The 24,137-nt window shown below is 39.0% G+C and overlaps 1 protein-coding gene across 2 annotated transcripts in view; it reads left to right on the top strand.

The window, feature by feature from the left end:
- Positions 1–744: 744 nt before the first annotated feature.
- The window catches only part of QSER1 (glutamine and serine rich 1), a 107,451-nt gene continuing 84,058 nt past the window's right edge, over positions 745–24,137 (top strand). For both annotated transcript variants that reach the window (XM_058305596.1, XM_058305595.1), the window contains exon 1: positions 745–1,260. In XM_058305596.1, coding sequence (XP_058161579.1) covers positions 1,076–1,260 — 185 coding nt within the window. In that variant the 5' untranslated portion in view covers positions 745–1,075. The remainder of the gene's footprint in view (positions 1,261–24,137) is intronic.

The following is a 24,137-nucleotide window of genomic DNA, read 5'->3' as shown; positions in this document are numbered from 1 at the left end:
AACCATCCAGATGGTAGTTCAATTAATCAATGAAGAGGCATTATTTATCTCGGGATAGAAGATTCTGAAATAGAATGAGAAAATCCCCAAGGTGGGGGTGGGGACAGTTAATAAGAGCCCCAGGGAAAGGCCCTTTCAACTTGGATTGGAAAATAATACGTTTGAATTTAAGTCTCTTTGAATATAAATCTCCCCTAACAGCAGGAAAAGGGTCCTTTAGCCCAGTAATCTTTGGGCAGGAAGGGAGTAAACGGAACTGTAAAACAGCTCATTCAGCACTTTCTGGTTTGGGGGTAGGCGCGGAGAAAGAAACCGTGTTGTGGGAACCGAGTATTTGAGTCACTCGAAATAACCCAAAGGGCAAAATAACGAAGAACTTCAAGCAAAGCGTTGACAAGTCTTCCCTCTGCAGCACCCTACGCTGGGTTTCCGCCCAATTTCCTCCCGCGCGGGGCGAGCCCCAGACCGCGGCCCCTTCCCACGAGGGCGCCGCGAGCGCGGACAGCTCCCCTCCAAGTCGCTGAGGGCGGGAAGTCGGCGGCCTGCGAACTACGGCCTCTCGAGCCCGACGCGCAGCTCCCAGTTCCAGGTGCCGGCTGCTCCCAGTTCCTCGGTCCCAGCTGCCCCGCGGAAAGCCACCCATGGCCGCCGAGGCCTGGCTGGCCTCCCGCCTAACCCGAAAGCCGCGAGCGCGGGGCGCCGAGGGGAGGCGGGGCGAGGCCACGGGGCGGAGGGGGGCGGGAGGTGCATCCTGGGAAATCCACCAACATGGGGCGAAGCGGCTACCGCCGCCGCCGCCGCCGCCACCGCCACCGCGAGTCCCGGCCACTAGCGCCGCCGCTTCTCTGACGCCCAGCTGGGGCCTCGCTGTCTGCCGCGGTCCGGGTTCCTCCGGCATAGACTTACCAGCGCCCTCTCCACCCGCCCGCCCGCTGGGGCCATGTGAGGGGGCAGCTCCCTCTGCCGCCGCCTCCTCCTCCTCCCCCCGCCCCTCCTTCCCTCCCCTCCCGCCCCCCTCGCACAAGGCCCAAGAGGAGCCCCCACTGCTGCCCGCCCTCCCGACGCGACCCCCACGATGGACAGGAACTACACGACCTCGGGCTTCGCCGACCCGCCGCCGCCGCCCGCGCCCCCCCCTGCCCCCGCCAGCGCCAGCGCCGCCGCACAGCCCCCCGCCCCCGCCTGGGCCTACGAACCCGGAGCCGCTGCTGCCGCCGCCAGCAGCAGCTGCAGCGGCAGCAGCCCCAGCCTCAAGGCCAGGTAGGGAGGGTGGGCGGCGGGGTCGAGGTGGGCCAGGAAAGGCCGGGGATGTGTTTGGGGCCTTCGCCCCCGTGCGGCGCAGCCCAGGGGTCCGGGTGGGACTGGGTGCCTTCCGCCCGCCCCTTCAGGCTCGCCCCGAGGCGAGTGAGGCGGCTCACGACTGCTACGGGGTGGTCCTGGAGTGAGTGGGGGCCAGGGCAGGATTCGTGCCTGGGGCTGATCGGGGACTGCGGGTGAGGGGAGGGCTGGGCGGGAATCGTGGGGCTCCGACACCCTCCGGGGTCCTAGACTCTCTTACACAGTGAAGTTTGAAATCGTGGCTGAACTCGGCGATCTGGGAGATCCGAGGCTCGGAGTTGAGAGGGACGCCCGGGAGTTGGGGGCAGTGACATTCCATTGTATTGGAATCTGGGTGGCCAACAATGTGGTCTTGGGGGCCTCGGCGATGTGAGGGTGGGAAGGCGAGGGGAGGTAGAGGCCGAGTCCCGCAGAGCCGAGCCGCATCCCTGACGCTGGGGGGACTCGGGCGGGCTGGTCTTCAGGAGAACCCCGGGGGCGTGGGGCCCGCGAATAGGCCTGGCGGGGCGCGATCCCTGTGCACAGACTGGGTGACATATGTTTGCAGTGGTGGCCAAGAGAAAGCGATTTCTCTTCCATGCATTCCAAGTTACTCTGTGGTTTTCTCTTTTCACAACAGCAGGAAGTAAGGAATCTCTTTGCCTTCTGTATCTTGGGGTGACTAAGAGTTGGGAAGGACTGTGGGGAAGGGGACGGAGGTGGGGAGTCTCTGAAAAGCAGTAAAGGTTGAAGAACTGGCGCAAGCTTCTCCCTCTCGGCTTCTTAAACCGGCTTCGTTATGTAGCGCCGGGTTCAAGAGTTCATCTTTCCTCCAGTATGCAAGGGAATCTAAAATGTTGACTCTTACTCGATATTTAAGCTCGCGACAAACGCATAATAGTACCACTACAGTCAAACGGTTCCGTTTGAATGATAACTGGAAGGCGTGGTCTGGTTTGGAGGATTCCAGAGCGGGGTGTTTTAAAGCCACCTCTCCCGAACAATACTGAATCTGGTAGGTGCAGCTTTTGATTACAAGGACCAGGGAATCCTGGGTTGCTAATGACTTCATCCTCAGCCACCAACAGGAAGCTTCGTGGCTTTATGATCTCATTATTTTCAGGACAGAAGTGAACTTTTTTACTTTGTATATGACTGTTAAGGTTGCCGTCTTTGTTTTTATGAAAGTTCTTGTTCATGATTTGGAAAATATGTGCAAAGAGTAGCTGGTCTTTGTCTTAGATCGGACCTTGGAATGATTGCGAAAGGAGACAGTTTTGGTTCAATAAAAGGGAAATAAGCTTTCTTAGAAAATTTTAGGCCCTTTGTCTAAAAGAGCTGGTATTTTTAAAAATGTGATATACCAATTTGGAGCTACATAATTGAATGATAATATCTTTCAGAAATAGCCGGGATTTTGTATTATATACAAGTAAGCCATTTTAAGGAATTTTATGAAAGATGCTTGACTCTTCTCCCTTATTTTTGTTGGTATTTGACTATCATTTTTCAAGTACTTTTTGCATTGAACAGTGATAATTTGCAAATTAAAATTAGTTTCTCTTCAGTGATAGGTATCTGTGCATCATTTTTTTGTTTTAAATGTGAAATGATTTGTTAGGTAACAGAAACTGAAATGCTATTTTAGCAGAATATTTCTGAGGCAAGAAACTAAAGTCTGCTTATCATATTTTCCAAATGTTATTTATCATAGTAACACAGAATGACTTCCCAAACCCATTTGAAAACAGTAAGTAGATTTGCCTGGAACACATAATCTAGAAGAGAGTTCTGTTTATTGGAAGTTATTGATTCTTAAGTGCTACCTTCTCAAACTACTTCTAAAAATACATATTTTGGAGTTGAGGTCAGCTGAATTATAGCATAGAAAATACAGGCTTCCTCTCCCCCTGCCAACCTGCTTTGTTAACATCTTGTGTTAGGATCGGGCCATCTGTACAGGGCTGCACATACTTCTTAATTGTACCTCATTTTATTCCTCAAAGTGTGCAAATGTTCTCTTTGACTTCATTTATATTAAAAATACTGAATGTGAAATGTGCTCTGTAACTAAAGAGTCTACATTTTCAGAAGTTTATTTGTATTTTTACATCTTTAAAAGCTTTTTCATAATTCATAAGCAATTGAATGTTTTTGTTCCCCTTTGTGGCAGTTTCTTCTGAAGGTGCAAATGAGTACTACTTGTGATGATGTAATATGGATACTTACCATAAAGAATTAGCCTGTCTGTCACCTTGTTTCCAATAACCTTTTCAGAAGTTGACAGATGTTAAATGATGTTTAGTTGTGAGGTGGGATCTAACATAAGGTAATATTTTTGCTTGGTCCTGAAATGCAACATTTTCTGTTGATGGAAAAAAGTATGATAAATAATTCTTCATGAGTTTTTTGAAACAATAATTTTTCGGTAAAACAGCCCATCAGATATTGGTATTTCTACTGTTTTAATAATTGAAAAATAAAGAGCCAGTGGAAGAATCCAGCATGTACCTTAAATTAGGGCTTATGGAGAGATTTCTGAATATTTCTAAAATAGTGCTTAGTAGATATATGAAAAGTTCAGGGATAAGAACTGCTCATCTAAATCCCTTTATTGTGTTCTTCTCAGTTTTAGGTACCAAACAAACATGTCTTCTGGCTGTCACCATGCTGTTGGAAATACCTTTTATGGGCTATTTTGGGTATTTGTAACTACCTTTACATGCTTTTGGAAATAAGATGATGATCAGGAAGCGTTAAATAAACTGTAGACCTGCTGCTCTTTTCTTTACCTGATATTTATATCTTGTGCAGAGTAGGAGGAGGGAGAGTTTCCTCAGGGCTTGGGACTGATGTGATTTCTTGTCCATTCCATGCTTTCTCTTAGGACCTCATATCCAGCCCATGTTTTAAAATACCATTTCTGTGTGGAGATGTCCGTATTTATGTCTTCAGCCCGTACCTCTTCTGAGCTCCAATTCACATTTCCTGCCATCTCTTTGACCCTTTACTTGGGTATATCACAGGTATTTAATGATAAAAGTTGTGCTTTCCCACCCCACCCCACCTCTTCTCTAGTAAGGTCCATCTTAATAAGTCACATCTCTGTCCACCTAATTACTTAGGTGGAGAAACCTCGAGTTGCGTGTTCTCAGTCACCCAGCTTTTACTCTCTTAAATACGTTTTGAAACTGTCTACTTTCCATTTCCATTGCTCCACCCTGATCTAAGCCACCATTATATTTCACTTTGGATAATAGCAGTAGCCTCCTAATTAGTCATCTTGAATCTTTTCCTTCCTCCCTTCTCTTGATAACATCCAGAGTAATTTTTTTTTTATTTCTCTCCCCTTACCACACCCCACCCCACCCGAGCCCACCCCAGTTGTCTGTTCTCTGTGTCTATTTGCTGTATCGTCTTCTTTGTCTGCTTCTGTCAGCAGCACGGGAATCTGTGTTTCTTTTTGTTGCAGTCATCTTGTTGTGTCATCTCTCCATGTGGGAGGCGCCATTCTTAGGCAGGCTGCACTTTCTTTCACTATGGGCAGCTCTCTTTACAGGACGTACTCCTTGCGCGTGGAACTCCCTATACAGAGGACACCCCTGCATGGCAGGGCACTCCTTGCGTGCATCAGCACTGCACATGGGTCAGAGAGGCCCGGGGTTTGAACCACGGACCTCCCATGTGGTAGTTGGACGCCCTAACCACTGGGCCAAGTCCGCTGCCCAGAGTAATTTTTAAAAAACACAGATCTACTAGTGCGATTATGTTCCTCCTTTGCATAAAACCTTTTCAAGGCTACTCCTAGATCTTCATCAAGTTTTTAAAAAATCTATAATGTGCCTGTATGGCCTTGCATATACTGGTCCATTTAAAATTTCTTAGGTTGTTCTAAATTCCTTCCTATCTGTTCCTTCCTAGATAATCTTTTTCCTATTACCACTTTCCAACCTGACTTTTTCTTATGGTATCTCATGTTAGAAACCTGGTGCCTTCCAACCCTCCCTACTACCCATACCCTTAATTTGTTTTGTTTCAATGGTATATGTTTTCACAATACTTTCTCTTTTAAATTTTTTTTAAATTTTTATTTTTTTCACAATAACCTTTACTTTCATATCACTTCTTACAGATAAAATTATATTCTTATATGCTATTTGTGTGATTATTTGTTATATTTCTTTTTCTAGGATGGAAATTCTTTAAGGAACCCAATTTGGTTTGCTTACTCTTATATCCTTATTATTCCTAATACTCTAGTGCCTGGCTTATAGTTGGTGCCTAGTACATATTTAAGACATGAAAGCCAGAACGCTGCTTCAGTGCTGGAAGTGGGAGCCCCTTTTCCTGTGGCATCCTCTAGTTCCATTCCCCTTCTCAATCTCTCCTCTAACAGAGTCCAAGATGAGTGATTTAGGATGCTTGTGATTATAGTGGTTTAGAAATATGAGAAGATGGACCCCTGCTTGCTTTCTCCTTTTCATTGCTGTACTCAGGAATAATATGTACTAAAATTGGTCTAGCAAAACACAGTCAATTTTTTTCTTTCATTCCTTAAACAAATATATGAGTGCTTAATACATGCCAGACACTGTTACCTTTGTCCTCAGGTATTATATTTCTGCAGTGAAAGCTTGAGAAGTCAAATGGCAAGCATTTACTCATTAAAATGTTCTGCGCATCTTTGGGTTGCTGTTGCTTAGCTAAGTTCTACAGGGTGCCACAAAAATGAAAAAGATACTGTCCTGTCTCTCAAAGAACTCATGATCCAGAAGGGCAACAGGGCACTATACTTGCCACCTGTCTGTTGGCTTCTAATTGTTGAAGTGCCACATTGGAGTTCCATCCTTTTTTCTTCTTTCCACTTCCCCAGATGAAGGTGCCATATATATTAAATGACTTTCAAAATTACCTCCAGATTCATGTCAGCAGTCTCCCGACATCTCTGCTTGTATATCTAATAATTACCTTAAACATAATAGATCTAAAATACGATTGTCACTCTACCTCCCAACCTGTACTCCTTTCATTTTTCCTACCTCAGTATATAATACCACCATTTACTTAGTTACTGAAGCCCAAATGGTTGGAGCTGTCTCTGATTCATTTCTGTCCCTCCTGTATTCAGCCCCTCAGTACATCTTATTGGCTTGATCTTTATATCCATAATTACCCACATGGACTGTTTCAATTGCTTCCTAAGTGCTTTTTTTGCTTCCACTTTGGCCCTTTTAGAATTTATTAAGCACATAGCAGCCAGAGTTAACTTATTGAAATATAAATCAGGTCATGTCATTCCCCTGCTTAAAACCTTCCAGTGTTACTCAGTAAAATCCAAAGTTCTTCTGGCCTGCAAGGCCCTTTGTGATCTGAGCCTCGGCCCACCCTTATCTCATTCCACTTCTACCACTTCACTTCAACTACACTGGCTTTCTTTCTGTTCCTGAAACATACCAAAATTATTTGTTTTAGGGCTTTCGTATTGGCTCTTCTCTTTGTCTGGAATTCCCTTTTCTGATCTTTGTTTTGTAGTTTCTCCTGAACATTCAGGTCTTCTCTCAGATGTTACCTCCTCAGAGAGGCCTTCTATGACTGATCTTTCTTACCACAGTTTTTTTTTTTCATAGCAATATTGCACTGAAGTAATTTTGTTGATTTATATGTGTAGTTTGTTAGCTCCCTTTTCCCCTACCTTAACTACCACTAGTAGAATGTATATTCCGTGAAAACAGGGATCTTGTCACTCTCATTTGTATCTATAGAAGGCAGGTGTTGGTGATTGAATTATACCCTCCATAAAAGACATGTTCAGGTCCCAACCTCTGGTCTTATGGGTGTGAACACATTTGTAAATAGGACCTTTGAAGGTGTTATTAATTAAGGTGTACCCAAACTGAATGAAGGTGGACTTTAATCCAATATGGCTGAAGTCATTATAAGCAAAGAAAATTTGGCACAGGAAGGAAGCCATGAGGAGAAGCAAGAAGCTGGTTGTCAGTGGAACCTAAGAGATAAAGGAGAAGATGCCACCAGGTGCATTGCCATGTAACAGAAAAACCAAGGACCAAGAATCTCAGCAGCAGCCCCAGAATGTCATAGTCTTTGGGGAAAAAGAAAGGATCACCTTGCTGATGCCTTGATTTTGGACTTCTTTTAGCCTCAAAACCTTGAGCCAATACAATTCCATGTTTAAACCAACCCCCACTGTATGAAATTTGCTTTAGCAGCCAGGAAACTAAAACAGTTTTTGGTACCAGAAAGTGAGGTGCTGCTAAACAAATACCAAAAATGTACAGTGGCTTTAGAATTGAGTAATTGTTAGAGGCAAGAAGAATTGTGAGGTGCTAGGTAGAGAAACCCTAGATTGCTTTAAAGAAACTGTTGGTAGAAATAAAGAGGTACTTCTGGTGAGGCCTTAGAAAGAAATGAGGAATGTGTCATTGGAAATTGGAAGAAAAGTGATCCTTGTTATGAAGAAATATTTATTGAGCACTTTCTAATGCTGGATGTGGTTCTGGGAACTTGGGATATGTCAATGAACAAAACAACAATTCCCCACCCTGGTAGAACTTGGGTTAGAAGTGTGTGGGGAGGGACAGACAAGAAAAATAAACATAACTATATAAATTATCTAGAATGTTGGGAGGTGATAAGTGCAAAATAAAAAGAAAAGCAGGGAAAGGAAGAATAGGAGGTAAAGGTATGCAGGTCGCAGATTTGAATAAGGTAGACTGGGCAGTTTGTTGAAATGGTGAATTTGCACAAAGACTTGAAGGTAATAATATTTTGAAATGAGAGAAATATTTTACAGTGAGAAACAGTATTCAGTATGTTTCTTTTGCCAGTAGTTCAAATGAGGCTACCAGTTTTATCCAAAAATAAACAAAAAACACAAAAAACTTGGCCTACACTGTTATCAAACTTGATTACAAAAAAACTTATTTCTTTGCTAATTGTTTATCCTTTGTGCTGATGATTTTAATTTTAAGAATATGCTAGGTGATTTTTTTTTATTAGAGAACTTATAAGCTTAAAGAAAAATCATGTGTAAAATGTATACAATACAGAGTTCCCATATAACCCATAATCAACACCTTGTACCAGTGTGGCACATTCATTATAACAAATAGAAAAATATTTTTATAGTTGTGCTATTAACCCTAGGCCCTTATATACAATAGGGTTCACTGCTTGTGTTGTACAGCCCATTTTTCTTTCTTTAAATTTCTATTCTAGTGACAAATATACAACCTAAAATTTCTCCTTTTAACCATATTCATGTGTATAATTCAGTGCTGTAAATGACATTCACAGTGTTACCCTTTCGTCACCACCATCCATTACCAAAACTTTACAACCAATCTTCTGTATAATTTAAGCATTAAATTAACCCCCATGTTAAGGCCATGCTTTCTCCCAAAGTCTGTGGCGTTCAGTGCTGGCTTGCTACAATCCTTGGGGTTGCTTAACTTGTGTCTCTACCTCCCATCATATGACCATCCCTTTTTGTGTGTCTCCTTTTCTGGTTTCCTCTGGCTTCTGGCTCTTCTCTGTGGCTTTTTCTGATGTCTCTCTCTTTTTTTATTATTATTTTTCCTCCCTCTCTTCCCCCGTCTCTGCTGTTTGCTGTCTCTCTCCATTCACTGTGTGATCTTCTGTGTCTGTTTCTTTTTGTCTTTTCTCGTTTTTCTCTAGGCTTCACTGAGATTTGATCCTGGGGGCCTCTGATGTGGGAAAGAGGTTCTCTGATGCTTGCGCCACCTCTTTCCTGTTTTCTGTCACCTGTCACCTTGACTCACCTGTGCATCTCTCTTTTGTTGTGTCATCATCTTGCTGCGTTGCTCCCCACATAGGAGCCTTCACCAGGAGACCCCGGGGATTGAACCCAGGTCTTCCCATATGGTATACGGAATCCTAGTCGCTTGAGTCACATTCGCTTGCCTCTGACTTCTCTTTTTTTTTTTTTTTTTTTTTTGACTTTGTAATAATGTTACATTAAAAATATATATGTGAGGTCCCATTCAACCCCCACCCCCACCCCCCCCCTCTCCCCCCCCCCCAGCAACACTCGTTCCCATCATCATGACACATCCATTGGATTTGGTAAGTACATCTTTGGGCACCTCTGCACCTCATAGACAATGGTTCACATCATGGCCCATACTCTCCTCCATTCCATCCAGTGGGCCCTGTGAGGATTTACAATGTCCGGTGATTACCTCTGAAGCACCATCCAGGGCAGCTCCATGTCCCAAAGCCGCCTCCACCTCTCATCTCTTCTGACTTCTCTTTATAAAGCCTCCAGTAATTGCAGATTAAGGCCCACTCTGATTCAGTTGGGCTACATCTTAACTAAGATAACATTTTTAGAAGTTCCTATTTGTGATGGGTTCCCACCTACAGGAAGATAAATTAAGATTAAGAGCATGTCTTTTGTCAGGGTACATAATTAAATGTACTACATTCTGCCCTCTGGACCCCAAAAAGACATGTTCTCCCCACATACAAAATACATTCACCCCATTCCAATATTCAAGATCCTGTTCCTTCCCAATCAGTACCCTCGGTTTAACACAGACATCTTACAAGGTTGGGAATCAATTTGCATTATAATTCAGCTACTCTCATGATGAGGCTCTGTTTGGTTTTCAGAAATTTGAAGTCTGTGACTACAGGAAATAAGAACTTTCTTTTAGGGTACACATGGAAAATTTCATGTCATTCATGTGCTTGAGCTGGGAATTTGAAGCTCTGAGTCATCCTTTTCTTTAATAACTTTATCCAGTGAATTTAGGATCAACTATCCAATATCATTGTTTTTTTTTTAAACTTCACATAAATATATAAATATGCTAGAGTATCTTATACTCTGTCACTCAGAACCTTGCCTCTTATAAGGATTTGAATGGGAGTACCCAATAGTGATTTTTAAATTATTTATTTAATTTTTTTTTTTAGGTGCCAGAGCCTGGGATTAAACCTGGGAACTCATATGTAGGAAGCCAGCATTCAACCACTGAGTCACATCAGCTCTCCTGAGTTGGTCCTTTTGCTTGTTTGCTTGTAGTCCGTCTTTTTGTTTTTAAGAGGCACTGGGAACTGAACCCAGTACCTCCCTTGTGGGAAGCAGGCACTCAGCTGTTTGGTTTGCATCTACTTTCTCCATGGTGATACTTTTTATATCTCTAATGCCATTTTACACCATGAACTATCAGTGCTCTGATCATTGAAAATAGATTTTTAAAATTTTTAAATTTAATCAGATGAGAAAATTAATTTACCATCTAAAACCCTAAAACCAATTCAGAAATCCCATCCTTAAGTTTCTGTTCCTTAAAGAACTGCATTCTTGGTACCAGTATCTGTGTAGTAAGGATTCTCCAGAGAAACAGAACCAGCAGGATATATGTGTAAATATTAAGGGATTTATTAAGGGAATTGGTACACACGACCATGGCATTGGCAAATCCAAATTCCATAGGACAGGTGTCACGCTGATAACTCTGATAAAGGCAATTTTGGTATCTATCTGGCATATCCCAACTCCTTAGGGCAGTCCCGAGCTGAAAACTTGAAATCATAGTTAATTTCTTAGAAGAAGCTGGCTGGCTGACATTCTGAAATATCCAGTTCTTTTAAGACCTCCAGGGAAGTGGACTTGGCCCACCACATGGGGGGTCCATGGTTCAAACCCCGGGCCTCCTTGACCCGTGTGGAGCTGGCCCATGCACACAAGGAGTGCCGTGCCACAAAGGGGTGTCCCCTGCATAGGGGAGCCCCACGCTCAAGGAGTGTGCCCCGTAAGGAGAGCCGCCCAGCACGAAAGAAAGTGCAGCCTGCCCAGAAATGGGCCACACACACGGAGAGCTGACACAGCAAGATGATGTAACAAAAAGAGACAAAGATTCCCATGCCGCTGACAACAACAGAAGTGGACAAAGAAGAACACACAGCAAATAGACACAGAGAGCAGACAACCGGGGTGGGGGGGGGAGGAGGTAGTGAGGAAGGGGAGAGAAATTAAAAAAATAAAAAGACCTCCAATTGATTGGATGAGTAACTCCTCACATTGCTGAAGAAAGTCTCCTTCGTTGATTGTAGATGCAATCAGCTGATTATAGATGCAAATCCATCTACAAAATACTCTCAGTAATAATCAGGCCGTTGTTTGCTTGGCCAAATAAACGGGCACTATAACCTAGACAAGATGACATGAACTTAACCATCACACTCTGCCAGGACCCTTCCTCAGATAATCTGCATGACTTTTCCCCTCACTTTGGTTAAAAATGCCACATTGTTGGGGAGACCTGTTCTTTATTTTCTTTCACATGCCTAGCATATAAAAAGTGCTCAATAAATACTGATTTAATGAAGAATATATTTAGCGCTTGAGTATATTTTGCTTTGACTAGTTGTCTAGTATATTAAGAATACCAAATATAACCTCCGTAAGTTTAAAGTTCTTCTAAGGATCCTGACAATGTGTCCTTTGTTGCTAGGCATGTAGGGTATAACTAAACATAAAATAATGAAATTTTTATGATTTAATGGCATCTCGTTGTGTGATCATTGATCATGTTAAATAACTTGAGACCAGATTTATGTGACTCAGTGAAGCATAACAAACACAAAACTATGGATAAGTTAAAATACTTTTGCTTGAATCTGCTTAAATTAGATGACTTAACATTTTAAAATATTTCTCACATGTTTAGCAAACTGCAAGATAAACATTGCTCTTGTTAAGCAGCTGGAACTATCCTCACTTAAACAGACATTAACTATTTTAATCAAAGTTTGATTTGGCCAGACCCATGAAGGGAACAGTGGAATGATGCCAAAATAAAAGTGTAAACCATTTGGAAGGGTTGGATTTAAGTAGAACTGTGCCTATGGACAAAACTAGAGATGATATTATGTTAAACTAGGGATGATTTTATATTATTGGTTAATAACTTTGTATTACTTTTTTTCTTTTAACAATAATAAGTTTGGTGCTCAGATCTGATTCTCTTCATCATGCTAATGATTAGAATGGTTTTTAAGACTCATAAATTGTGTTTTAAATGTTGCATAGGGGATTAATTTCAAAACTTGCTTTTACAAGCTAATCTTAATTAAATACCATCTAATTGACCATGATCTGTTGTGTACCCTACAAGGTCATTTAGTATCATCCTAGGTAATACAAAGTGTACTTTGGAGTGGATATTTCTGGTATTCCCATTTAACATAATTAAGATAGTAAGCGCATAAGTTTAAAGTTAATTTTAATTTCTTCCTATGCATTAACCTTTGTTCTGAGCTAGTAATCAAGAATATGAATTAACCACCTAAAAGTTAATTCAAAAACGAATTTAAAGAGAATGGTATAAAGAACCCCTATATATTCATTATTCCCTTCTCAATTTCGACACATTGTTGGTTTTATTTCACCTATGTTTTCACCTTCTTTCTTTCCCCACAAGTATTATATTCAAACAAGTTTCAAGTCATACATGTATCTCTTTCATCCATAGTATGTCTAAAAAATAAAGATAAATTTTTTTAACATAGCCACAATATATAGGATATTTCAGAGCAGTCTGTAAGTATTCTACTGGCTGTAGTATCTAAAATCAATCTTATAAAATACTAGGAGGATAGTAGGATAAGTACTAGTGGTTTTATTATAAGTCTTGGGCCAATTCACTCATAAATTTCTAGACCTTTCCCTAGGAAAGCAAGTATCAAACTTTTTGAGCCTTTGGAAAACTTCAGATTTTTAATTAGTTTCTAGGGAGTGGGGAGCAGAAGGTGGCTCAAATGGTTGAGTACCTGCTTCCCACATGGGATATCCTGGCTTTGGTTCCTGGTCCCTCCTAGAAACAAAAAGGCAAATAACAAACAGATGAAGAAACTAACTTGGGAGCTGATGTGGCTTAGTGGTTGGTCACTGGCTTCCTACATAAAAGGTCCCAGGTTCAATTCCTGGCCCCAGGTACCTCAAAAAAATTTTTTTTTGGTAGGGAAAGAAAAGATACACATTGAGGACCAAGATGGTTTAAAACTTTGGATTTTGATTCACTCAAATATCTTTTTCTTTAAAATGTTAATAAATGCTTGTATTAAACCAAAGATGTATGTGTTTGTGTACAGATCTATAGTGCAAATATGAATTATGTAAACATGTATCTTTAGACAGGCTTTCCTTACCTAATGCTAGAAATCCTAGACCATGCTAGTAATAGTGAACAAAATCATGATGTAATGAGAAGGTTGGCTCTACTAATTTCTGAAATAAGGAAGAAAATTTAATTTGGTAAAGGAAAGATTAGGTCACAAACAATAAGAAGATATACTGAAGAATCTAAAATAAAACATGCCGTAGTACTCATACATTTGAATCATGATACAAACTCAGTTATGTGTTGTGAGAAATAACCAGCTATATTTTAGGTCATTTTTAATATTGCTTCATAGCCCAAAACTAGAGATAATCATTCAGGACCCCATGGCCGTTTTTTCCTACCTCTTTTAAATAAACATGTTAATGACTGGATATTATAGATTGTTAATTAATTGTAGAAATTTGAACCACAAAACAATTTGCTTTGACAAAAAAAATTTAATTAGAAACATGCTTTTTTTAAAAAAAGAAAAAGGAAAAGCATTGCAGAAAAATACTGGGGGTGGGTAAAGCAGAACCTGAAAACTTGTCTTTGTTCAGAGGAAAAAATGCATAATGCAGGTGATGACAAATAGAAAAGGAAGGTAATGAAATGGAATTTTGGAAGAATGTCCATCCAGGCTTTGGTGGCTCTTATTATCATGGATATAGCTAACCATATGCTACATTACCATCACATTTCATTTATTTCCCTGAGAAACAACAGACAGAAACTCTTAGCCACGTTGACTTCAGCATTTTTCATAGGCATCTGTTACAAACGCCCAAATCTTTCTCCTTTTGTTGTGAATAATGCTTGTAACTATTTTGAATTAATTCAGTTAGATTGATTTTTGAATATGCTCTATCAGTCCACTAGGACTGAGGTCCCTTGACTGAAGGGTCCATTTATACAGATAGAGAAAGGGTTAAGGGAACCAAAATAGGATATTGAGGCATAGAGAAAGTAGCAGCAGTAGAAAATAGCTACTGGGCCCGTGAAGGGACAACAGTTATTGGAGTCCATAGCAGGAACTGTAACTGTGGAGGGACATGCATGGCAAGAATCATGGTTAAGATGGAAGGAGGGAATGAGGAAGAAATACTCTGACTCCTCCCTTCTGCCTTCTGATCTTCAGCAGAAGTCTCCCACCTCCTTCCCCCCAGCTCCAAGAGAGCCTGGATGATGCAGTCTGTAGGAGTGTATTAGTCAGCCAAAGGGGTGCTGATGCAAAATACCAGAAATTGGTTGGTTTTTATAAAGGATATTTATTTGGGGTAGGAGCTTACAGATACCAGGCCATTAAGCATAACTTGCCTCCCTCACCAAAGTCTATTTGGAGCAAGATGGCTGCTGATGTCTGCGAGGATTCAGGTTTCCTGGGTTTCTACGTTCCCGGGACTGGCTTCTCTTTCCTCTGCGTGCTGAACTTCCCGGGGCTCCAGCGTAAGGCTTCATCATCAAACTCCAACATCAAAACTCCAACATCAGAAAAAGCCTCAATTCTGTTCTTTGCCATGCCTTTTATCTGTGAGTCCCACCCACCAAGGGATGGGGAATCAACGCCTTAATCATAACTTAATCATGCCCAGGTACAGATCAGATTAGAAGCATAATCCAATATTTCTTTTTTGGAATTCATCAATAATATCAAACTGGTACAAGGAGTTACCCTCAGAGTACAGGGCAGAGAATGGATATGAGGGTACAAATGGAAAAAAAAACTAGTCTGCACCATGAAGTGCTTTAGCTTTTGATTTGATCCTCTGAGGCAGACAGTACAGATATTATTTTACAGAAAAGCGTATTAAGACCCAAAGATGCCATAAGTTGTCCAGGGTCCCTTTAGTTGGTGATGGTAAATTCAGTGGGATTCAAATCCAGGCCCTTTGACTCCTCTAACACTTCATTTTTTATTAACAGCTTTATTGAGATAGAATTTACATACCATAAAATTTACCCATTTTAAGTGTACAATTCAATGGCTTTTGGGGATATTACCACTATCTAATATTGGAAATTGCGATTATCCCCAAAGAAACCTCATTTACAGTCACTCACAGATTTCTCTTTAGAAACCATGGAGGCAAGAAGACAGTAGTATGATATAATTAGGATACTGAAAAAGAAAAACTGCCAGAAGATAATTTTTTATCCAACAAAATTGTCCTTGAAATATGATGGTGAGTATAAAATATTTACAAACAGAAACTAAGAGAGTTTGCAAAAACGAATCTACCTTTGCAGGAAATATTAAAGGAAGCTTTAGAACCTGAAAGAAAATGACAGGAGAGACAGGCTTGGTGGAGAGTATAAAAGAAAGCATAGCAGGAAGGATAACCAAAAGAGTAAAAAGACAGACAAAAATAAGATATGACATAGGAAAACCAAAGAATAAAATGGAGCAAGTAAATAGTGTATTTAGGGAAGCGGACTTGGCCCAATGGATAGGGCGTTCGCCTACCACATGGGAGGTCAGTGGTTCAAACCCCAGACCTCCCTGACCCGTATGGAGCTGGCCCATGCACAGTGCTGATGCGCACAAAGAGTGCCATGTCACACAGAGGTGTCCCCCACATAGGGGAGCCCCACGTGCAAGGAGTGCGCCTCATAAGGAAAGCCACCCAGTGTGAAAGAAAATGCAGCCTGCCCAAGAATGGTGCCGCACACATGGAGAGCTGACACAACAAGATGATGCAACAAAAAGAAACACAGATTCCTGGGCCGCTGATAAGGATAGAAGCAGTCACAGAAGAACACACAGCGAATGGACACAGAGCAGACAACTGGGGTGGGGTGGGGGAGAAATAAATAAATAAATCTTTTTTAAAATAGTGTATTTACAGTAATAATAATGGAATGTGAATGGATTAAACTCCCCAATCAAAAGATACAGGCTGAAAGAATGGATTAAAAAACATGAACCATCCATATGCTGCTTACAAGAAACTCACCTTAGGCTCAGGGATACAGACTGGCTGAAAGTGAAAGCTTGGAAAAAGATAGTCCACACAAATTGTAACCAGAAAAAGCAGGGGAAGGTAAGCTAATATTAGACAAAACAGACTTTAAATGCAAAAAAGTTATGAGAAATACAGGTCATTACATATTAATAAAAGGGACAATCCACCAGGAAGATAAAACAGTCATAAATATCTATGCACCTAACCAGTGTGCCCCAAAATACATTAGACAAACTCCAGGAAAACTGAAGGGAGAAATGGACATCTCCATAATAATTGTTGGAGACTTCAACACCCCATTCACATCATTAGGTAGAACAACTAGACAGATGATCAACAAGGAAACAGAGAACTTGAACAATACATTAAATAAGTTAAACCTAATAGACATATACAGAACACTGCATCCAAACTCAGCGGGTTATACATTCTTCTCAAGTGCCCATGGACCTTTCTCCAGGATAGACCACAAGTTAGGGCATAATACAGCTCTCAATAAATATAAAAAGATTGAAATTATACAAAACACCTTCTCTGATCATAATAGAATGAAACGAACTCAGTAATAGGAAAAAATAAATTTGTAAACGTGTGGAGGCTGAACATCACACTCCTAAATAATCAGTCAAAGAAGAAAGAGAACTAGAAAAAGAACAGTAAACCAATCCTGAAGCAAGGAGAAGGAAAGAAATAATAAAGATTAGAGCAGAAATAAATGAAATTGAGAACAAAAAAAAAAAAGAGAGAAAATCAACAAAACCAAAACCTGGTTCTTTGAGAAGATTAATAAAATTGACAACCCCCTAGCTAGACTAACAAAGAAAAAAAGAAGATGCAAATAAATACAATCAGAAATGAAAGGGGGAAAGTTACAACGGACCCCACAGAAATAAAAAGAATCATAAGAGGATATTATCAGAAACTGTATGCCAACAAACTAGACAACCTATATGAAATGGAGAGATTCCTGGAAATGCACAACCAACCTCTACTGACACTACAAGAAATACAAGAACTTAACAAACCAATCACATTTAAGGAGATTGAGTCTGTCATCAAAAATCTCCCAGCAAAGAAAAGTCCAGGACCAGATGATTACACAGGTGATTTCTACCAAGCATTTCAAAAAGAATTAACACCAATCCTGTTTAAACTCTTCCAAAAAATTGAGGAGAAGGGAAAATTACCCAACACATTTTATAATGCCAACATCACCCTAATACCAAAGCCAGATACAGATACTACAAGAAAAGAAAATTACAGACCAATCTTCCTAATGAACATAGATGCAAAAATTCTCAAAAAAAAAATACTTGCAAATTGAATCCAACAACATATCAAAGGACTTATACATCATGACCAAGTGGAGTTTATTCCTGGTATGCAAGGCTGGTTCAACATAAGAAAATCAATCAGTGTGATATACAAATTGAATGAAAAAAATTCACGTGATTATCTCAATCAATGTAAAAAAGGCATTTGACAAAATCCAGCATCCTTTTTTATTAAAAACACTTCAAAAGATAAGACTAGAAGGAAAGTTCCTCAGTATGATAAAGGCATGTATGAAAACCCGCAGCCAACGTCATACTCAATGGGGAAAGGTTGAAAGCCTTCCCTCTAAGATAAGGAAAAAGGCAACGATGCCCACTGTCACCAGTATTATTCAATATTGTACTAGAAGTTCTAGCTTGGGCAGTTAGACAAGAAAAAACATTGCAGGCGTCCAAATAGGAAAACAGGAAGTATAATTCTCATTGTTTGTGGATGACATGATCCTGTACTTAGAAAATCCTGAAGTGTCCACAACAAAGCTAATCAATGAGTTCAGGAAAGTGGCAGGATACAAGATCAACATACAAAAATCAGTAATGTTTTTGTACACTAGTACTGAACAATCTGAGGAGGAAATTGGGAAAAATTTCATTTTCAATAGTAACAAAAAGACTCAAGTACCCAAGAATTAATTTAACCAAAGAAGTACAGGAACTATATGCAGAAAACTATAAAACAATGCTAAAAGAAATTTTAAAAGATCTAAACAAATGGAAAGACATTCCACGTTCATGGATTGGAAGAATAAATATCGTGAAGATGTCAATCTTACCCATACTGATTTATCGATTCAATGCAATGCCAGTCAAAATCCCAACACCTGGGAAGCGGCTGTGGCTCAATCAATTGGGCTCCCATCTACCATATGGGAGGCCCTGGGTTTGCATCCTGGGTTTGTGAAGGCGAGTTGGCCTGCGCCCCCAGAGAGCTGATGGCCCGCAATAATGGAGTGCTGATGGCCTGTGCCTGTGCCTGCTGAGAGGTGGTGCAGCAAGATGATGCAACAAAGGGAGACAAGGAGACACAGAAGAGCACACAGCGGATGGACACAGAGAACAGGCAGCAAGCAAGCTGTGTGTGTGTGTGGGGGTAAATATAAAAAAAAAATCCCAACACCTTACTTTGAATTAGAATTTAAAAAGGCAATTACCAAATTCATTTGGAAGGGAAAGTGCATCTGAATAAAAAAAGTGACTAGGAGGAATTTCACTGCCTGATCTTTAAACATATCACAAAGCTACAGTGGTCAAAACAGCATGGTACTGGCATAAAAATAGACACATCAATCAGTGGAACAGAATTGAAAACTCAGAAATAAACATCAGCTGGTTTTTGCCAAATCTACCAAGTTAACATTAAAGGGACAAAACAGTCTTTTCAAAATATGGTGCTGGGACAACTGGATATCTATAATTAAAAGAATGAAAGAGGACCCCTATACAAGAATCAACTCAAAATGAATCAAAGACCTAAATAGAAAAGTCAGGACCATAAAACTACTTGAAGAAAATGTAGGGAAACATCTTTAAGACCTTGTAGTAGTTGGTAGTTTCTTGGACCTTACACACAAAGCATGTGCAACAAAAGAAAAAATAGATAAATGGGACTTCTTCAAAATTCAACTTTTGCACCTCCCAGGACTTTGTCAAAAGGGTGAAAATGCAGCCCACTCAGTGGAAGAAAATATTTGGAAATCGCATGTCAGACAAGAGTTTAATTATAGAGTTGGGCAAAAGATTTGAGTAGACATTTGTCCAAAGAAGAAATACAAACAGCAAAAAAAAACACATGAAATATTCAACATCACTAATGATTAGGGAAATGCAAATCAAAAGTACAATGAGATACGATTTCTTTTTTTTATCAATGTAATAAAAATATATATAGTAACAATATGAAAAATTCATTAATATGGTTGCAGATTATAAATCGCAAGTCTCTAAGAAACTATCAATTGTTGAATTTTGGTATAGAATCACACACACAAAAAAGATAGTTATCTGAGAGTGCTATTAAAATACTCTTTTCCTTTTGTAACCATGTTTCTGTAAACATTCCTTTTGTGTGAAGCCACCTTTTCTTTATATCAATAAGATAGCATTTCACACTTATCAGAATGGCCACTATTAAAAAGACAGAACTGCAAGTGTTGGAGAGGATGTAGAGAGATAGGAACACTTATTCACTGTTGGTGGGAATGCAAAATGGTACAGCCACTGTGGAGGACTGTTTGGCAGTTCCTAAAGAAGTTGAATATGGACTTGCCATGTGACTCTGTAATACTACTACTGGATACACACGCAGAAGACCTGAGAGCAGTGACACGACAGACATCTGCACACCAATGTTCATAGTGACATTATTCACAATTGCTGAAAGTTGGAAACAACCCAGGTGTGCATCAACAGATGAATGGATAAACAAGCTCTCATCTGTTCACATGATGGAATAGTATGCACCTGTAAGAAGAATGAAGTCGTAAAACATAGGACAACATGGATGAACTTGGAAGACATTATTTTGAGTGAAGCAAGCCAGACACAAAAGGTCAAATACTGTATGGTTGCTTTACTATGTACTAATGTATTGTGTAATATATTGTATGATTTTAAAAATATGTATATGTGTCCAGTACATTTAAATGAGAAATGTATGTTTTTATTCAACTATGTTTTCTTTTTAGCTTTTAATTTTTTATATTTTCAATTATTAAATGTACAAAATAATGCTAAAAAAAATAGATCAACAGCAAGAAAAATATGGCATTTCCATGTCCTACAGTGCCTTCTGATTATCTAGAACATCAGCAGGCTGGGCAGAATTTATGTATAACTCTCAAAAGCTTCAGCTAATCAAAGCTCCCCCTCAGATTCAAAATGTTCATTAACATAGTAATAAAAAGTTACGTATGTTATGCTCTTGGTAGCTTTCATATTAATGGTACTCTGAAAATTTTATCCTCATTGTTGGATGTTGAGACAGTTGCCTTTTGATGTCCACTTACTTGTTCTTCTCTGCATTAACTATATGTTTAAATAAGTTAGTATCAGTTTAGTATATAGCTAGCATCGTCAAGTATTAGTGTCTGCTAATATCTTAACATAGGTGTTCATTCTAAGGAATTATTTCCTAAACAATCATCTGAATTATTGTCATGTTGGGTTTTTTTCCCAGTATTGATATTGTTTCAGATTTTTCTAGCATATCCTAAAGTTTTGTGTTGCAGTTTTCCACAACTGTTTCTCAAAGGAAATGCTTATATGACTCATACATTGTAACACATTTTCTCAAAACTTTTGATCATTACACTGTAATAAATGGTAAAACCACTTTTGTCAAGATAAATGAACTTTTTCAAATGCATGTTTGTTCTTCCTGTTTTTGCTTTGTGAATAAGACTTATATATATATTTTAAACCACAGCATTTTATTGAATTGATCACAAATAAAAATTCTTTCCCATTTTCTGTTACTAAGTACATTATTGATCTGTTATCCTCCATGTTCAAAACCTTCGATGTAATCAATAAAAAGGTAAAAATAGCATAGATTGACTTTATGGTTCATATGCAGGGCCCATATATAGAAAATTAAAACTTCATTGAGGGGAAGCAGATGTGGCTCAAGCAGTTGGATGCCCGCCTACCACACGGGACATACCGGTTCAGTTCCTGGTGCCTCCTAACGAAGACCAGCAAGACAGCAAGATGACTCAACAAGGAGACATGAGGCACAAAAATGAGAGGCACAACAATGAGAGACATAACAAGCAGGGAGTGGAGGTGGCTCAAGTGATTGGGTGCCTCCCTTCCACATGGGAGGTCCTGGGTTCGGTTCCTGGTACCTTCTAAAAAGAAGATGAGCAGACACAGAGCATACAGTGAACAGACACAGAGAGCAGACAGCGAGTGCAAGCAACGAGGGGAAAGGAATAAATTTAAAAATCTTAAAAAAACTTCACTGGGGACTTTAAGAGAAATCATTAATAAATGGAGAGATGTTACATGCTCTTGAATTAGAGGACTCAATATAAAACTCATAATTAAATATAAGAAAAATTTAAGCACATGTGCATGGATATACATTTAATGTAATTCCAGTTAAAATCATAATGTGAATCTGTGTGTGTGTGTGTGTGTGTATGTATACCTGACAAAGTGATTTTGACGTTGAAGTTGATATAGTAAACCTATTTGAATAACCAAGAAAATAATGAAAAAGAATGGTGGGGTGAGGACTTGTACTTCTAGATAATAAAATGTACTCTAATGCTACAATAATTAAAACAGGGGTAGTGTGGGTACCTGCCTAGACATCAGTGAATGATGTAGGAAACCCCCCCAAAAAACACCAGAATTTTAAAAATTAATTCTATGAAGTTGGCATTTCAAACCAATGGGAAAATGATAGACTATTTTATTATCTGTAATAATTATTGGTAACCCATAAATGTGATTCTTCATTTTATATATAAATATATATAAACAAATGCCAAGTGGATTAAAGAGCTGAATGTTCTAGAAGAAAATAGAGGTGAAGTTTAATAGTTTCCTGAAAAAACACCATAACAAAGGTAAAGGGTAAATAAACTAGGAAGATTTTCTACAATTATAATTAAAGAATAACATCATTAACAAACAATGATTTTTCAAATCAATATGAAAAAATCAAAATATTCAAAGGAAAGTGGTCAAAAGGTATCCTTACCTAAAGCTCAGGAGAAAGTTCTGAACTGGAAATAAAAGCACATCCTTGTAACTCAAATTTTATAAAAATACTACACTGTTCCCTAGAAAGGCTATAGGAATGCCCATTTTCTCATATCTTCACAAACTTACTTACCTTCACAAACTTATTTACCTGATACCAATGAACATTATTATTTTCTTTTTGTTAACCTAATAATTTAAAAGCAGTATCTCTATTAAATTGTATTTTTGTAGATTAAACTTGTCTATTTTTCCTATTTGTTTGTTAAAAAATTGGGGAATCACTAGCAACTGGGTTATTTTTGTTTTTTAAAGCTTCAGAAATGGATGAAATTGCCCAAGAAGAGTGTGTGGTTGCGTGATGAGTGGGCCAAGGATGATTACTGATACCAACATTAAGCAGCCACTACCAGCTTTTCTTCTAATTTGGCACAAATGGAGTCATTATCTACATATATGTAGTCTGTTTTATCTTAAACTTCTGCACCATTTTTTTTAATTATCGAAATTTTAAGTTTACAAAAAAATCATGTATAAAATACAGAGTTCCCATATACCATCATATCATTAACACCTTGCATTAAGGTGATAAATTTGTTATAATTAGTGAAAGCACATTTTCATAATTGTACTGTTTACTATAGTCCATCATTTACAATAGAGTTCACTGTATTGTACAGTCCTTAGTCTTTTTATAATTTTTATACTAGTAACATATATACAACTTAAAATTTCCCCTTAACCACACTCAAATATATAATTCAGTGTGGTTAATTATATTCACAGTGTTGTGCTATCATCATCACTATCCATAACTCCCTTTGTTATTGATTTCTAGCTTCATTACATTGTTATTGGAGAAGATATATGATATGATTGCAGTATTTTTGAAATTGTGGAAACTTGTTTTGTAACGTAACATATGGTCTATCCTGAAGAATGATTCATGTGCACTAGAGCAAAATGTGTATTTTTATGCTGTTGCGTAAAGTGTTCCAAATATGTCTCTTAGGTCTAGCTGGCTTAGAATATCATTCAAGTCTTCTATTTCCTTCTTGATTTTCTGTCTAGATGAAGATATTCTATCCATTATTGAAAGTAGTATATTGAAATCTATTATTAAGGTAGAAATGTTTGTTTCTCCCTCTTAGTCTGTCCATATTTTTTCATATATTTTGGGCGTTCTGCTGTTTGGTGCTTATGTGTTTATAATTTTTATGTCTTGTTGAATTGACCCCTTTATCAGTGTATAATGAACTTCTTTGTCCCTTAACAATTTTTAAAAATTTTTTATTTGTTTTTGTTTTGTCTTTTTATTCATTTGTTTGTGAGTTTATTTTTCCTTAACAATTCTTGATTTAGTGTTATTTTATCAGCTATCAGTACAGCTACCCTCACTTTCACTTACTACTTACATGGTATATATTTTTTCCCATCCTTTTACTTTCAGCCTACTGATGTCTTTGAATTTAAGGTGAGTCTCTTTCAAAGATCATATAGTTAAAAAATAATAAAATAAAGAACATAGAGTTGAGTTATGCTTTTTCCCCCCATTCTGTCAATTTCTGCCTTTTGACTAGAAAGTTTAATCCATTTACATTTAAGGTTACTACTCATAATGCAGTATTTTTTTTTTTTTACCATTTTACTGTTTATACCTT

The sequence above is a fragment of the Dasypus novemcinctus genome, chromosome 10 (genome assembly GCF_030445035.2).
Source record: "Dasypus novemcinctus isolate mDasNov1 chromosome 10, mDasNov1.1.hap2, whole genome shotgun sequence".
NCBI lineage: Eukaryota > Metazoa > Chordata > Mammalia > Cingulata > Dasypodidae > Dasypus > Dasypus novemcinctus.
Note: the sequence above shows the minus strand (reverse complement) of the source record. Positions and strands in the feature narration are given on the sequence as shown.